Genomic DNA, 17,379 nt, shown 5'->3' on the forward strand with positions numbered 1-17,379 from the left:
GGGAAACTTGAGATAAGAACACAAATAAGGGACCTACAACTGAAAGTTGCTTGTTCATCAAAATACTGAAGCTTCTGCTTCACTTCAAGAACATGGGTAATCCTGCCGAGATAAATAGGGATGGAACTACTTATGTGCTTGAAATGAAGTAAATGCTTAAGCATTTTTTTTCTTTTGGGGTTTTAGAACCAAGATCTGTTTGTCCTAGAACAAATATTTCAAGAAACTCAGTTCAGTTAATAATGCAAGGATGGTTTTCACCCTAGGAATGAATTTTTCAGGATTGCATCAACTAATCATCCTTCCCTGGTTTCCTCCCACTTTACTGTGACAATTTTCCCTATGATCGAGACCTACTCTTACAATAGTAATGATAACAATCATCATCATCGTCTAGGCCCTTTAGCTACCTGACTTCCTTAACTAATGATTTTTCCCCAACTGCAATTCCCTATGATACAAACTGTGCATACCCAAGATTCTTCTTTTGTTTTAAAGAGAAAAATCTACAAAATTTACTGCATTGCATTTCCACTGTAAACACAGGAGCTGGTGCCATGGTGTTTTACTGTATGGTAAGTAAATAAGATTTGGAGACCATTTACTCCTCAGGTTACAGCTAGACACAGTGAGCCATGCTGAATGCTGTGTATCAACTGTGCTTTTGGTTCAATGTAGCAAGTATCAAAATGTGGCCTGATTCTAATCAGACATCAAGACTGGTCAGGACCTTGGAGGTTTGGACGTGTTTGGGTTCAGCCAGGTCTGTGTGGCTCAATGAGAGCCATAGCACAAAGAACTAGTGACAGGCAGCTTGCTGCCTGTCTGGCTGCTTGGGAGCTTTGAGGGCTATAGAGGGTCTAGTCCAGGGTCCTTAGTAATTGGATTAATCTGGAACATGTTGTAGATGCTTAGCTCACCCTCAGAGAGTGATGAAGGCAAATCATGTCACAAGGTCTTGGGTCCAGTTGCCTGGCTGGATCATCCAAGGTATCATATTTCAATTAAGGTACACATGAGACCAAAAAGGCAAATGAAGTCATGAAGATGGTTAGAAGAAAGGTATGTAATGTACAGGGCGAGAAATTGGCAACGCTACAATAAGTTACTCTAGAACTTAGAAAGTTCTAGAAAGTTACTCTAGAATGGGGAAGAGTTACATGAGACTTAATGGAAATCCTTCGGAACAGTGCACCAGAAAAACCAAACCATCTCTTTATTCTAAATTAACCCAGCTGCAAAACCAGAGAAAAGGGCTACACAAAAAATAAGGGGTGGATTTAATTTAGACTTCTTCGTAAGACAGAATCGGCTTGTAATCTTCACTGTTGCACAAAATTTTTGAATATTACAAGTAAATGTAAAAAGGAGACTGTAACTTACCACAAGTGTTGTTCTGGGGGGACTTGAGCCACAATCATCCTGCTTGTGTTTATGTGAAGCTCAGTCAACTCTCACTGGAGCTCTCATCATGCTTTTAAACCAAGGCCACAGGGCTAGATTCTTCCAGGAAATTAGTAAGACTTTTTAAAGTAACTTGTGATTTTAATGCTTCAATTTTTGGATGCTCAAGCTGAGACAATTTAAGAGAAGCCCACTTTTAGAGCAATGCTGAATACCAATCCACGGAAAGGTACATCTTTTGCATGTGCATCAAGCTGAGCATTCAAAGTCTTTTGCTCAGTTTTGAAAACCTCTTCTTGGCTTGTGAAGATAAATTGACCATCTCAGACTCCAAAGCAAGTCAAGATCAGACTCCCACCTCCAATCCTCCCACCCCCAATCCTCCCACCCCTTCAAGGACACACACATTCAACGAGGCCTATTTCTGAACCATATATGCAGTTAAGAGGATGGCAGTGTATTACGGACAAGATCCCGAAGGAATACAGTGTATCTACATAATCAGATTTTGATTTTGTGGTTGTGCAACAAACGCGTATGTCCTTAAAGTTACCAAAATCTGACCCTCAAAGTTCAGGTTTTGATCAAATTAGCAAGGAAATCTGTCTTGTTTTCTCAACTGCCCCACAATTTTTGGTTCTCAAAAGTGGCCTGGAAAGTTCGTAAGAACTAGCTTTCTCATGATGTGAGACTCCTGGTATTTCCTGCTTGCAGTTTGGCTAGACGTGCAGCAACAGTTGCTTTTGTTATGGTATTTGGGTATAGCAGTTGGCTCTAAATGGAAGCCCTAGACCCAGATGCCCACAGCTTTTAAGTCACTAAGGAACTGAGCACGAAAAAGGAATCAGATTTGTCCAATGGCCTCAACTTCGGGAATTGATTCACTGCGGTCTGAAGGTGTTCAAACCCTGTGTTTGGAAATCTCAACTCTCAAATATTAGCATAACACCCTAACAGAAAGGAGCAGTGTAGAGAAAGATAAAAATAAAAATAAATAAAGCTGGAAATAGGCTAAACATGTTTTTGGTGGTATTCTATCTTGACTTGATGGTCAAGATTTCTGAGAGCATGTGGCCCTTTTTACTGAATTCAGCAGAAGCTGAATTAGCATGTAATTTAGGGAAGCACTGAGACAAGGGAAAGTATTTTTTCTGTTGCCTGCATTTGGGATGGGACATAACGGTTGCTGCTTCTGTGCAGAATCGGTAGAAGAAGGATCAGGCCCAAAAGCTGTGAAATGTTTCTGTAATATCTTGGTTTATCATCTTTATGAAAAAGAGGCCAAGATGGATTAATGGTTTTCTCAAACACAGACACATTACCATAAATCCTATTGGCTTCTGAAATGCTATTTCCTAATGTATTAATTTTTAAACTATATTGGTTTAATACTAGTTTTCTCAGTGATTTCAATTAAGATGCAAGAGATATGACCCTCTTCAGTGGACTTCAATACACCAGGCAGTATTGAAGTATTGGAAATACTGGCTTTTTAATGAGACTTAGAAAGGTCTTAATGAAAATCTCAGCAAAGAAACTGCTATGCTCTCAAAATCCCAACACAGACATCCTGGCATGCAAAATTTTTCAACAACCAACATTTGTATCAGTATCATCCTAAAAGGGACTGAAGTGTTAGGAGATGATTACTAACAGGCAGTTTTTGCTGTGAACATGATCATTAGCTACAATCTTGCTAAAATTTGAGAGCACCAAAAGATGTTACTGTCTGGTGGCATTCATTAGGCTCATTGAATAGCCCTGGTTGTCTCATTCCAGCTCCTAGAAAATGGAAAACTGTTTCTTGAGGCTGATAGTAATAACGGCCTTGTTCGCTAGCAGTTAGAGCATCATGGCCAAAGAATGCACGGTCATGGAAACTGAACCCCCTTCTCGTCCATCAGGGCACTTCTGCCAGGTCATAGCTAAAGCCTGTAGGCAGGAGAGGGTGGGGAAAATCTGCACTGCTGCTGCCTGCTCTCAGCACAGAGCAAATGCCTCTCTGGGTTGTGCCCAACATTCCCTACCAGTGGCAAATTTGCTTATGTAGTTTAACCACCCAGAACTCACTTGCAGTGTGTGCCGTCTTGGCATTGTCCGTCGTATTACTTCCTGTGAGCAAACAAACTGGTCTCACATCAAGTCAGAGGCTGACTTTGGGATTTTGCTCGGCAACTTAATTCAACACCTTAGGAAGATCTTGAATTTGGAGACTCTGAGTTCATCCTTTGCTAGTAAAGATATTACATCTCCAGTTCTTCTTTGATGGGGAAGGATTTAATTTGGGGGTGGATGTGTATATTAGTTTTTTATTTCAAGGTGCAGCTTGTAACGCCATAAAACCAGTTATGTTGCGGATAGAACAGTTACAGAAGTTCTTTTCCCTTCTAGTTAGCAAATAGGATGGTGACAGTCTTCCAAGGGAAGAAAGTTTCTTTTTTCTGAAGGTATTCATTTGAGGTTTTCGCAGACGGTATTTCTTGCTTACCAGCTAGAATCTTCCTCCAATGTGGTATAGCTGGGAAAAAAAAATATATTTTTGAGATAAATGTTTCATCTACTGCTGTTTTAGGCCTGTAGTCCAACTAACTGAGTGGGAATAACTCTACCGGAGGATAAAGAAATCAAACCAGTCCATAACTTCCTCCTCTTATCAAGATCTATCCATGACTTAGCATGCAGGGGTCAAGCCATCTGTGGCATTGATAAATACAAGTTCATAACTCTGCAGGAATACTGGAGAGTGAAATCCATGCACTAAATATACTTGATTATTATGAAGAATTGTAAGACAAAGCTTTGTAAGAATAGAGAGATTTTTTGCTCTAGTGTTTCCAGAGAGAACTTTTACCTCTTCATGGGATTATAGATTAATGTCTGATAACACAATCCAGGACTAGCCCCTGCTGGGACTGTGCTTTTTGTCAGAATAAGTTTTATTTTGATATAAAGATAATTTTGTGGTTTGGCCATTATTGTTATAGCACTGAACTATCCATCTGCTATGACATGGGAGAGAGTGAACTTTGTCGAGGAAACTTGACAATCAGTGAAGGTTATGTGTTATTTTTGTTGCACCAGTGTCCTAAACTCTGTACTGAACCTCGTACGAACCTAATCCCAAAGAGTTTGCAACTCAGAATCTTAACAGGCAACAGGAGAATGACGCTGCAGTGAGAGGGAAGAGAATTGGGGTGCTGCTGTGGTGTGCAGTTGCAGAACAAAGCAATGTGGTAGCATAGTCCTACAGCCTCAACAAACTTTCACAGAAGACTGATAATAAAATTATCAGTCAAGATGTTTTCATCTTGAGTTCAGATCAGGACAGCAGAGTGGTGGTTGATCAGTTTAGAGCTTTACAGATTACTTCTGCCATAAAGCACATAAATACTTTGAAGACAGTTGTTTAGTTAATCATTAATACCAAGAAATCTGTGTTCCTCAGCCTCATTGTGGCTTCTTTCATTTTTTTCCCCCTCCTTGCTTTTGTTCTGTGATTTACGGTATCTCCTGAGCAGGTAAAAGATGACAAGGATAAAGGAAAAGCACCCAAAGAAGAACTGAAAAGTATCTGGGATCGTAAGAAGGGAGTTCCTGAGCAAAAAGCACAAAACGGAGAACGTGAACTCACTGCCCCAAAACTTAAGTCTACTGAGAATGCTTTTGGGTAAGTTCCAAGCAAGCACTGGTCTTGTCTATGTTATAGCGGAGCAGGAGGCCACCTCCGGATCTCTGCTTAATAGCCTTGTAATAGCTGAGTAGAAAACTTGGATTGGCAACGCGAGCAGAGACCCGCATTCGTCGGGTTGTACGTACGAATTAAGGCTCTGGTCCTGTTTTCTAATGAAGTACCCCCAACGTTGTAGCAGTAACAACATGAAGTACAGAAAGCAGACATTAATAGCCTTCTCCCTCAGTAGAGAGAAGTAGGGACTTATTTTTGCTCTGCTGGGGCTTTCCTTCCTCAAAGGATATTTATCTCTAATATTTGCAATAATGACAACAGTCCGGATTCTGTGTTCTCTAATTTTTTAAGTAAAAATTCAGCCTTTACTGAAGTAACCTGTTTTTGATTACCCACCTGCTTTTAATCACACTTTGCATATTGGTATGGGGCACAATCCAGTTGGAAACTCTCGAAAGAGCTTCTCTCTTGATTTCAAGGCAAACTCTGAAATGAATGGCTTCTCTATAAATGGCTTCTTTGTAAACTTTTCAGTTAGAAAACCTCTCCTAGCCAAAATGCTCTATTTTTTTTGTCATTTTATAAGCTGTATCAACAGTTTGATTTTTATTTGTCTTCTCAAGGAAATATTTGCCTTATAGCTATATTGGGAAATTTAATTAAGGTAACAACCTTGTAGTGAAAAGTTTATTTAAAGAGGATTCTGCCTGCTAAAAGGAGGGGATGTATGAAGTAGAGCAGAAGTTCATCCTTTTAGAAGAAGACCAGGAATGAATAGGCTAGAAATCCAATTTTTTTTTCATTCTACACCATTCTCTCTCTTTTACATTGACACAGGCAAGGAAAAGGTTAAGCTCTCCAGGCACTTTGAGAAATCTGTGCATGGCAGATGGGCTTTGCTGTTGCATCTCAGCATTCCCCTCATGATTCTTCCGGGAAAAACAAACTTTCTCAAAATAAAATGCAGTTCAAAAGTCCCTGGAGACACCCTGACCTAAGGCCAAAAGACAGAGAGAGATGGAGATGGAATAGCAGGAAATCAGCCTTGCTCAGAACTGTCCTGCTTCATGACTTGGGTCACATCATCAATAACATGAGAATGGTTTTCTAAAAATATTTTTGTTGTGTTTTCATTTGCTTTACTTCCTGTGGGAGACAGGCCTTAGTGGCAACATGTAGATTTGAGATTCCACTCCCTTTTTTCTTTTTCTGTTTTTCTTCAACTATTTCCCAAATATGGGAAGAAGCCTGTTTAATAGCCTTTTATCAACTGAGTAGAAGACTTGGGTTGGCAACATCAGCAGAGGCCTTTGTGTTTGCTGGTTATTAGGTATGAATTAAGGCTCTTGGCGTATTTTCCAATGAACTGCCCCCACATTGCTGGGTTTTGTTTAGAATTATCTTTCTTCTTGTTTTTACATGGACTTATCAGATACTAGTTAGGAAGCATGTCACTTGGCTAGCTCTCAGTGGTGAGGATTGAGACAAAATAAGGTAGTGAAGGCTAAAGAAAAATCTTATCTGTTTCTTGTTTGTCTACGTCATTCAACAAAGAGAAATACAGAATAAACCCCCATTTTATGGCTTCCCTTTCCCATCTCCTCTACCACCTACCTTCCTCTCTATTCTCATACAGGACTGTAAAAGTCCTAAATATGATGTAACATGTTTTTTCACATTGTTCTGTCATTTTTGGCTCCCACAAACCACTTTTTCCTTTTCCTCCTTGTCTGAAAGCTGGCAACAAACTTGAATTTTTAGTACCAAAGAGGTGCTTACGAAACTCTTCCTCCACCCACCATCTCAAAATTAATTTCCCAATGTTGACAGTAGGGAACAGATATTCCCAGAATCTGTTCAATTTGGAAGGTGGAGGAAAATAAAGAGAATTACTGCCAGTTTATTGTTTGCTACTTTGGATTGTGCAGAACCAGTAAGGGAAGTCCTTTAAGCTGCATGAGAATAAAATGAGCTAGAAACTTTAAATGTCCTTCTTTGTAAGGAGAACAAAATAGTCACCTGAAACCTCCAAATAAAATGCTAAGACTAGATCCTACCTTTGTCCTTTATCAGTTGAAAGTGCAGAGTTAGTTTCGTTGAGGCTATCTGCATTAAAGTCACTGAGGTCTAACCTTTCTTCTGTTCTGATATAAAACAGAGTCTCTTTATTAAGAGAAACTTGGCAAATGTTCTGTTCATAGTTCTCTTAATACTGAGGTCTGAGTACTTGCCCTTGCCAGGGATATCATTAAGTCCACCAGAAGTGACTTCTTGCACCTTCTTTGGGCCCAAAGCTTGCTGTTCTGTGTGGGCTGGCAACATAAGACTTCAGAGACCAAGAACCAACCAAACAAAAAAAATTCATTGAAGTTCCTGGAATGTTTGCTATAGACGCTATATAGCCTACAACATTACGATGAAGCAGAAAGCCTTGAAATAGCCAGGCATTTCTCATGGCCTGTGCGGAATAGATGTACTGGATCCTTAGAAATACTCAGTGCCTTATAGAGTCTAGTGGAACATTTTGAGTTCTCAGTATGTCTGCAGACTGAATCAGAGGTATTTCAGTCTAGACACCCAAAATTATACCTCAGGTCCTCTCCTTGTTTTTGAAAGGGCTAAAGTTTCTAAAGTTTTCTCACAATGCTTTAGTTAATGATTGTTTTTCATTTTAAAAGTGTGAGTTCCTTTCTTTAATTAGACATCAATACCTGATGCAAGCCCTTATTTGTGACCACTTATGTTAACTTGATGCTTGTGGTGGAGGGAGATCTTGCGGTTCTACTTTCATGGTTTAAGCGGTTCCACTGCAAAAACGCGTTCAGGTAAAGCGCCGGGAGCAGGAAAGCATTGTGATAAGGTGATAGTGGGGAAGTATAGGAAACGTATTTGGAACTCTAGGTTAGAAAATCAGGCATGAGAATGTTCTGAGGGTACATACGTTCACAGACCTCTGTGACATTGGGTTTTTCTTTAGCTTTGCTTTGTGATGTCACACTCTTGCAAGTTAAAGCATTGCAAAGTAAATGTCAGGTCCTACTACATTTGTGTTGAGCTTGCACAGATGAATACAGCAGCTAAATTTACATAATAACGTCAGTTTGGTTATACTATTTTGCCATATGTTTTGTGATGGTACAATTCCTAAATCATGCATGCTATGCTAGCCTAGATTTCATCCAATTTGGTAGGATCATGAGGGGGCAGAGGACTCTGTGTTAGTAGTTTCTATTGTGATAATGAAATCACAGATAATTCAGCTCTGGTCCTGTAGGCTGTTTTGTATGGTTAACTTCATCTAGATGAGGCGTCTGTCTGAATGAAGACCACTTTTTCAGGACTGGGATGGTATTCACCAGATGGTAGATCTTTTATGATGTTTGTTCTTCACGTGTTATCTGTCTCTAATCTGAGCATCTCTAACAGTAATTGTTATTATTGGAACTCTTGATTTGTACTGCCTTGTGGTATTATACTCTGCAGCACCCTTGTTCCACGAATGAAGTCATTAATATTCAGCTTTTTTAAATGCCACCAGAACAGAGCAGAAAGTTGTTTTTTTTTTAAAAAATCTTTAAGTACTTTCCTATTCTGTCTCTTGTGAATAGCACACTGATACCTCTTAAGCACCTGTCTCCTTGTCAGCAGTCATATTACCTGAACTCAGGGAGTGACAAATGGTGTGGTAGTTGTTTAACTAGGTGATGCTACCTGACTCTGGAAAGTATGCACTTTGCCTATGAAGATTCTTTGGGATTTTGTTTGTTTGTTTTTATTCTTTCTTTATTTCTTTCTGTCTCATATGGTGGCCTGTCTCAGCCGGTTGGAAAACTTCTGGTTTTCTCTTGTGGAAAGCAGTCATTAATAAATAATTTCCAGTTCCTTAATACAGAAAAAAAATCATACTTTCCCTGGAAATGTCAACAAAAGATCTGATGAAACTTTCTGTTCACACAGGCTGAGAGAATTAAAGTGATAGGAGTTATAGATGAGATAGGAACGTTTCTAGGTTTTTAAAACACTGTTGAAGCTATTAGATTCTCTCCTCTCTCTTGTCTCCTTCTGTTTTCCCCAAGTCATGTAACTTGTTCTGTCTCCCAAAGATGCTTGTTTTTTTCTAGAGGTTTATTAAAAAGTACTTGCCTTTGAAAGCAAGTGATAAGTGCATCTGTTATTACACAGAACACAGCATAACAGTTTTGCTATGAGTTTTTTATATGTAAATTTACCTAATTTAAAATCAACAGAAAGGAGTTAGATATGGCTTTCCATTCCTTTGATTTCTGTAGGAATGTGCTTTTGGAAGTGTTTCCTCTGTGCACAAACTGCAGAGTAGAGGGGTGAAGCTGTAACAGTTTACTGTATAATGTAGAGATGCTCATGATATGATACCTCTTGCCAAAGTTACATGAGTTGTTAAATATTTCAAGCTCTGCCATTTAATTCTCTGAAAAATGGAGGTAGCCTGAGTGCTCAGGCAGAGCGGTGCAGCTTTTGTGCGCACAAGCATGTGAGAGACTCCTTCCTTACTGAAAGAGGGTGGGACAGGTGCTCCTTCTAGTATCTCAGCCTACTAACTCCTGATGAAAGTGTTTTGGGCCTGTTGTAGATTGCAAGGAGAAGAAGGTCTTATAAGGCAGTATCTTTGAGTGCCAGACTCTCAGGCTGCTGGTGAGCACGCGGCAATGGGTGGCTCTGACCAAGAAGGGATATGCCATGGTGCCTCACTTTCCCTTTCATTTCTTTCTCAGCCGCTCCAGTTTGAAAGGGGCTGCAAATGCTGAGGAAGTGAGGCCGGGGTCTCAGTTTGAGGCTGCAAAGCGGCTAGAAGATCAGCGCCGTCGTCGAGGTGAGAATGACGAGTTTGAGAGGTTGAAGGAGAAGCAGCAGGAGGCGGCAGCAGAGCTGGATGAACTGAAGAAAAGACGGGAGGAGCGCCGGAAAATCCTGGAAGAAGAGGAGCAGAAGAAGAAGCAGGAGGAGGCTGAGAGAAAAGCCAGAGAGGAGGTAAGGATAAAATACGAAGTATTGAACTGTGTTTTCATTCATTTGTTGTTACTACTTTACTTCCACTGGCCTTGCATTAGTTGGTAACTCTTTACCGCAGTGTTAGGACAGACACTTTTAGGCAAAGGAATTGGTGGGCTGGAGATCAATGGGTCTGCGTTTAACAAAAGGGCAGATTGAGGACACAGGAGACTGGCTCATAGGTGAGGAAGAGGCATAGGCAAAAGGCAAGGAAGGTAAGACCAAAGTGTGCTTCTCTTTCTGGGATCTGATGTTGCTGTGTGGAGAATTGCTGCTGTGACTTTGCTTCAAATTGCACCCTTTATCTGTCCCCTCTGGGTTGTGTGCTCTTCTGGGCATCGCCATTTCTTAGTGTCTGCCAGGAGATGGTCCATCACAACAGTTCTTGGTTTCAAACGTGCTACCCATCATTAAAATCATCCCATTTTCTAACCTTCAGATTTAGCTGCAAGTATGACTTATTTGATATCAACTGCCCCCTTCACAGGATGCTGTAGTTAGGACCAGAGGCAAAACATGGAGTCATCTAGAGTAGAAAGAAACGTTACTGTTCTAGCCTCAGGAAAGACTGGGCTTTATCAAATGTCTTCACAAATCAGGATTTCTCCTGCGATAGTTGCAAAATATGTATCTTCTTGGGGATGGAAAATGTTTGGGGCAGTGTTATAGCCACAGAGTTCTTAATTTATTCCGAGTATCTTTTTGACATTACACAAATTGGATTACAAAGCACATGTCAAAATTCGTCGACTGCTGATGAGCTGGAATGTTGAAGTTATACATAGTTACAATGGGCTAGATCTTATTAGGAAGATATTCTTCTCTATTTAAATATTGCATATTTAAGCACATCTGTTTGCTTATACTCCCCCTGCCAAGGGACTCTATAAATAGGCCTTCCAAATCTCTGGTGCCTCATTTGGGAATCTTAGTGGTTTGGAAAATAAGTGGTAGATGAATAATAATAGTGTTTGGCAGGTGAATGCCAATTGCTTTAATATACTACGCTCTTTACAGCAGATCTCAATAGATGCTGAGATTGCACAACACCTCGCTGGTCAGATCCTGCCGACCAGTGCTCGCAATGGTTGTGCTTTGAGGGCTTCTCGTTTGACTTGCAGCTTATGAAGTAAAAGCTCATGTTATCTCTCTGGAGAGAAAACTCTAGGCATTTAATCTCCACTTTTTGTGGCACCTATTGGTTTTTTCCAGTGAACTATTAAAGTTCGCACAACAAGCGCCAGAGTAGATGGACAGAAGAATAGTACAAAGATGATACATATGGATACAAAGAAATTGTATTTTATTATTTTTATAAATGTGCTTTTTTTCTCTCTTTAAGTAGCACTATATGGTAATAAATCTGATGACCTCACTGTGAGGAGACATTAAAGCAGCACAGACTGGTTGTCTTCCCTGCTGTCTTAAAGCTGTGATGGATTAGCAGCAGTACATTGCCAGATTTCAGATAGGTCCCTGAACTTTTATGACTGGCATAAAAATCTGTTCTTAGAAAATTTGGTAAATGTTTCAGGACTGCAAAGCCCTGTAATGGTGATGTCGTTTCTGAAAGAATAGTGACTCTGTGTTTTTATAGGAGGAAAAGAGGAGGATGAAGGAAGAAATTGAAAGGAGAAGGGCTGAAGCTGCTGAGAAAAGACAAAAGATGCCAGAAGATGGAGTATCTGAAGACAAGAAGCCATTTAAATGTTTCAGTCCTAAAGGCTCATCTCTCAAGGTAACCTCCTCATGAATAGCTATGTTCTACATGAAAAGTAATGAGTGCTGCAGTCCCAACCAACAGACAAACACTAAGGCAGTGTGGAAATACTTGAAATCAGACTTGGACAATGCTGTGAAATAGACCTCAGCCTGAAACATGAGTAGTTTGTGAACTGGAGTAGATAAAGATCACAAATATTCTCTCTCTCTCCTTCCACATCCACAACAATTTCTTCCTTGCCAGATTACTTTGTCTTTAAGCACATTCAGCCTAATCATCATTAACTGAAACTGCCCCACATGGGAGTTCTATCTTATGTCTAATCCTCCTAAAAATAACATCTAAAACTGCTAGGCTGGATTTCATTTTCTTACATAACAGAAAAAAAAATAAAACCTTTTATTGCTGCAGGAATTTCTAAGTGGTCTTCTGTGGCCTATATTATATTGAAAGTCAAATAAATCAATTAAATAGCCTTTCAGCATGGAAGTGGAATCCTGGCCCCACTGAAATTATTGGGAACTTTGTTTTGATATTCAGTCCAGCTACTTTCTCAGCTCATGCTCAAACTATGGATCTATTCTTTGTTTTCAACTATCTTTTCCTTTACTCATTTTGTGTCATTAGTCATTTAAGAATCAAAAATGTTTGTCAAAAAAGGACCCTTAGTGGTCACTAGGAGACAAAAGAACCAGGCAGGAGGTTATCAGGTACGAGCTCGTTGAACCATAAAGTGGATCTCAATGGGCTTAAGATCTGTATTTGTTGAGGGACAAACTGCATTTGGTCAAAATCACGTTTCTGCTCACAGAGAGCTACACTTTGAACCGATCTGGAGTTTCAGCCGTATAATGTTTTGGACCCAGTTCTAGCAAATACAGTGTTCAAATGCTTTTGACTGGACTTGCCTTTGACTTCTCCGATGCACCTGAATCTGAAATACAAGGACAGAATACATACAACTGTAAATGAGGACTGCCAAACTTCACAACTTGCTCCTTTTAGATAGACCTGGTCTTGCCGTTTTAGTTGCAAAAGACCACACCAGTAACAGACATTACAAATGTACAGCTTCTTCCCAGACCTCCTGGGAGGGCTTCTTTTTCTTCTTTCTGTTTTTTGAGGTGCCTTTTATGACAGACATTTGGAGCTTTAGTACAGAGATGACTCAGAGGAGAGGAAATTATATTTAAAAACACGTAACAGAAAGATATAGATGATAATTTAGGGGAGAGTGGGAAAAAAAACACTGGATTTGGCAGGAAGTTAATAGCTTTCAGAGAACTTTTGGACTGACGCTACAGTATTCTACTAAGCGTATTTTTAGAGAAAAGCTGGAATTTTCCAAATGCTGTTAGGCATCCAAGGTCCAATTTTTTTATTGTAATTGCTGCTGGGTTTTATGGCTTGTTAGGTAGAAGTTGTTTGTTACAAAAATTGGTATATGCAGCTCTGTACACGTTTTTTCTCTTTCTCTCTTTCTCCCTCTGAGAATTTAGTGATACTGTACATATTCCAGACCGGTGTCTGTGGGTGGCCAAAGTAGATACATAATGCTGTTGAACTAATCACCCTAAACTATTTCTTGGCATTCTGTGGTCAATAGCTGAAGCGAGAATAATCTCATTTTAATGATCTGATGTCAAATTTGATGTCGAACTCCAGTTTTAGAAGACAGTATATCTTGTTACCTTTCATTTGGACAGACTTCTCAGGCTGGTCTAATCTGGTTGGTAAACATCTTTCTCATCGCCTGTTATGCACTGCCCAAGTTATCTTTTGACTTGTAAAACATCTGGTGGGTGTTTTATCCCTTGATGAGTGTATCATCTGGTTAGATGTGTCATGAGTCATGTGAGAACCCTAAATGCACAATTGTGAGTGGGCAGTTGGAATTAATAATGAAAAAATGGAGGGTTGGTATTAAAAAACTGTATGATACTCATTCACATTCTAACTGATCCTAGATCACAATCTGGCAAAGCATCTTTTTTGTCTTCCTTGTCCTTCCTGATGTGATAAGTTTTGGTGAAGCAAAACAAGTTCCTGGGAGTGACTTATATGAGGAAAATCGGGCATGCTGTTATCAAGTGAACTCAAGACCAAAAGAAATAAAGGAGATAAACTCAAAAAGAGTATGGCATATTACCAGCTTATGGACACTGCATTTATCCATCAGTCAGGGCATGGACTAGTATGAGTTGAGAGACCAAGATATGCAACATATCTCTATGTACTATTTGGTTTATGGATGCACATATATAAAAATATCTGTATAGAAACACAGACATAATGCACATACATCAGAAAATATATGTTTATATTTAGAAAGAACTACTGTGATTATCCATTCTGGCGTCTAATAAATCACAGCCTACACAATGTGACAACTCCTGTTGTTTTAACTGTTAAATATAATATTTCCCTGAAACCTGAGACACTACTTCAGCAGAACTCCTACGGCTACATGGAGTCCTCCCAGTGACAGCACCAGGGCTGGTCGTTTTCGAGAGGACAGTGAAGAGGAAGCATGCAAAGTAAATACAGACCAAGTTCATCTCTAGCTCAGGGACAGAAGCAGCCTGGATTTCTCAGTCCTGGTGGAGTCCCTGCGGGCAGTAGCAGCAGTACCAAACCTCCATTCAGCCTCTGCCCTTTCCTTTTTTTTTTTTTTTAATTATGGAAAAAGACTGGAACAACCTCTGCTGCTCTTCCATCCAGCTCTAGCTTACCCTTCCCCTAGGTTAGTTCACACAAAGAGTGCTGCAGTCGAAGAATGAGATTTCCTGCATAATCTTTGTTCGTTTTCTTTTTTAGACAAGTTCATTCCTCATGTTTTCTTTGGGAAGGAGTGTTATTGACTTCTTGTATAGCTATTCTCTAGCTTAATCAGAAGGGAATAGGATATTTCAATACTACGTCACCTCTTAAGGGGTTGAGCTCCACCACTACAGAAATGTAAAAGCAGTTAGGCATGGAGGAGAGGAAGCAATGGAAGAATGCCGGGAGCCTAGGATATCTCCAGTCTTTGCAAGAAGTATCTCCTGAAAAACAGTGGCTGATATGATAGCCCACACCATCTGCAAGGCGATGCTGACAGCTAAGCCAAAAGATTGGATTGTTCCGGCCTTGAGTTTTTTAAAATTCACTTAAAGACCTGTCTCATCCTATCTCGTTATTGCTCTCAATACCTGAAGCTGGAGCAATGACAGGGAAGAGTTAGTCTCTGCACAATCAGTTGTTCCCATATGAGCTACTCTTGCAACAGAGGGAAGGTAGAGTGGTAAGGACAGGACTTGTGAAATTTGTTTTTCTATCATCTTTGATGCTGATGACAGCACTTTAGTCTGACAGGTAAACTGGAGTAAATTGGTGCACTCCGCACAGATGCTGCTGACAGCAGGAAAAAGTCTAACTGTGCTTAATGAAGCAAAAGAGCAAGTGAGCCACTCAGGGAGGACAAGGAGAAGCCACTTCATTCCCAGGGTCTACCACTCCAAACAGATTTCCACTAGGTTCTTCCACTTCTTGGACATGAGGCAAAATGATAATAGAGGGGTTTCTGTGTGCATTTCTTATTCCCGTTCCTCCTTGACCTATTTTTTCAGAAGAGTTTTTATGTTTATCAGTTTACAACACTTTCTAATACATAATATCTAATACAGAGTTTATCCTTAAGAATCATTTAAAATCTTTGTATGAAACAAGTTTTACTGGGAATACCTAGAACTTTTTTGTTTCCTAAGTAAGTCATTGGTTCAAATTGTGTCTTAACTCATTCCTCTTCCATTCTGTTTCTGTTCTTGGAGAATGTACAGGTGGAAGATAGTGCACTTTGACACCCATGCTTTAACTGCATTTTAATAAGCAAGACACTGCTTGCACAATCAGAGAACAAAACATGTCTATGTAATGTTGAATGTGGATAAACCCATACATATATCTCTGTATAACAATGTGCCTAATTTATTCTTTGCCATCTCTGTGTGCTGTTGAGTAAGGCCCTAATCAGGTGTGAGAATCTGCATGGTTTTGATTTATGTCAAGTTGTTTAATTTCATCTGACTTTACCAGCAGAAGGGCAGGTGTCCATCTAAGCATTTTGTGGTCTACCCTAAGGTTCTTTGGTAGTTAATAGGGCAAGACCACCCTTGGTGTTCAAGCAATCCCACCTTTCCTAGGGTGAGGTGAGCTCCTCTGCCTCTCCACTGACTATAGAGTGAACCAAAATGAGTAATTTTGACTAAACACTTTGAATGATCTTTCAACAACTGAGGTTAGGAGGGAGAGATGCAGCCTGAGATCCTGTGTGCTTGCTCTCTGGTCAAAATGTAATTAAGAGGCCAGCAGGCTTACAGTTTGGAGTACGTGTGTTCTGTGTCAGAGGCTTTGGAAAGTATTACATAGTGACAAAACATAGTCCTAGCTATTTAACAAGATCCTCAGATTGAGGAAATACCTTGCATTTTGTGCTAACTGCTTTGCTTTGCCTATTTCTCTTACAGATCTATTTTGTAATACTGTTTACTGTATGTGTCAAACATTTTAAATTTTTTGCATGGAGTTTGTGTGGTGTGCAGTGGATAAGTGACCTTTAGATGTTTCTGTACAGTCTAAATGTATTTGACCTATATGTTGAATACGTGTATTCAGGTGTGTTTGCTCTAAGCGTATTCAATGTATGCTTCTGTTCCATGCATTGTGTGTTTCGAGGATGACACTCCTAGAACAAATTCTCATATAAATCTGCAGAAAATATGTTATCCATCCACACAAAACATTTGCTTCCTTGGGAAGATCTGAGGATCACTTCCTAATTCTGCTTTCCTGTTTAACTTATTTTCTGGTTTGCTTCCTCATTCTCCTGTTACGAAAAATCTCTGACTTACTCCTGATACCGCAGCAGGTTCTCTGAGAACCACTGTTTCCAGGGCATAAAGGATGACCCCATGTCTTTTTACTGTGGGCCCCAGAATACAGGTCCTTCTTCCCCCCAACCTATCACCCTCTTACACCAGTGCCAACTGAAGCCGGGTTTTCCTACTGTGTGGAAACAACCTCCCCCCTGAACACAGGACTATAGAGAGGCTACTGTTAGCATCTTTTAAGCATTTTTTTAGATCTGTCTCTTTTGTTAGAATTTGAATAGATTCTCAGTGCATCTGAACTAGAAGATGCTGTAAATTAATTATCTGAGTCCTGGTTCTCTAAGATAGTCCGTATTGTTTGTCCTTGCTGCTAGCCAGGGAATTAGCCATTCTTGCAGAGCAGGGGAGAAACCAGCAGCTCTTGTTATAATGCATCATTTTGATGCACTGCTGGTGTTCTGAGGAAGTTTACCTACCGTACCATAGTCGAGGAGAGGTGACATGTTTCGAGTTTCCATCATAACGATTTAATCATCGTATTATTTAATCAAATAATATACTCCCTCGGTTTGTGGCAACGCCGGCTGTATTGTCTGCGGGGGAAACCGAGTTGTAAACTGTTAACGGCTGGGGGGGGGGGGGAGGGGGAGACGGGGGGGGGGGGGGGGTGT

General features: G+C 40.1%; 1 protein-coding gene across 1 annotated transcript in view; it reads left to right on the plus strand.

The window, feature by feature from the left end:
• The window catches only part of CALD1 (caldesmon 1), a 96,189-nt gene that overhangs the window by 69,345 nt on the left and 9,465 nt on the right, over nucleotides 1–17,379 (plus strand). Inside the window, exons 5-7 of the mRNA XM_010144843.1 lie at nucleotides 4,923–5,071; nucleotides 9,841–10,096; nucleotides 11,715–11,855. Coding sequence (XP_010143145.1) covers nucleotides 4,923–5,071; nucleotides 9,841–10,096; nucleotides 11,715–11,855 — 546 coding nt within the window. The remainder of the gene's footprint in view (nucleotides 1–4,922; nucleotides 5,072–9,840; nucleotides 10,097–11,714; nucleotides 11,856–17,379) is intronic.

This window comes from Buceros rhinoceros, unplaced genomic scaffold (assembly GCF_000710305.1).
Source record: "Buceros rhinoceros silvestris isolate BGI_N320 unplaced genomic scaffold, ASM71030v1 scaffold241, whole genome shotgun sequence".
Taxonomy (NCBI): Eukaryota; Metazoa; Chordata; class Aves; order Bucerotiformes; family Bucerotidae; genus Buceros; species Buceros rhinoceros.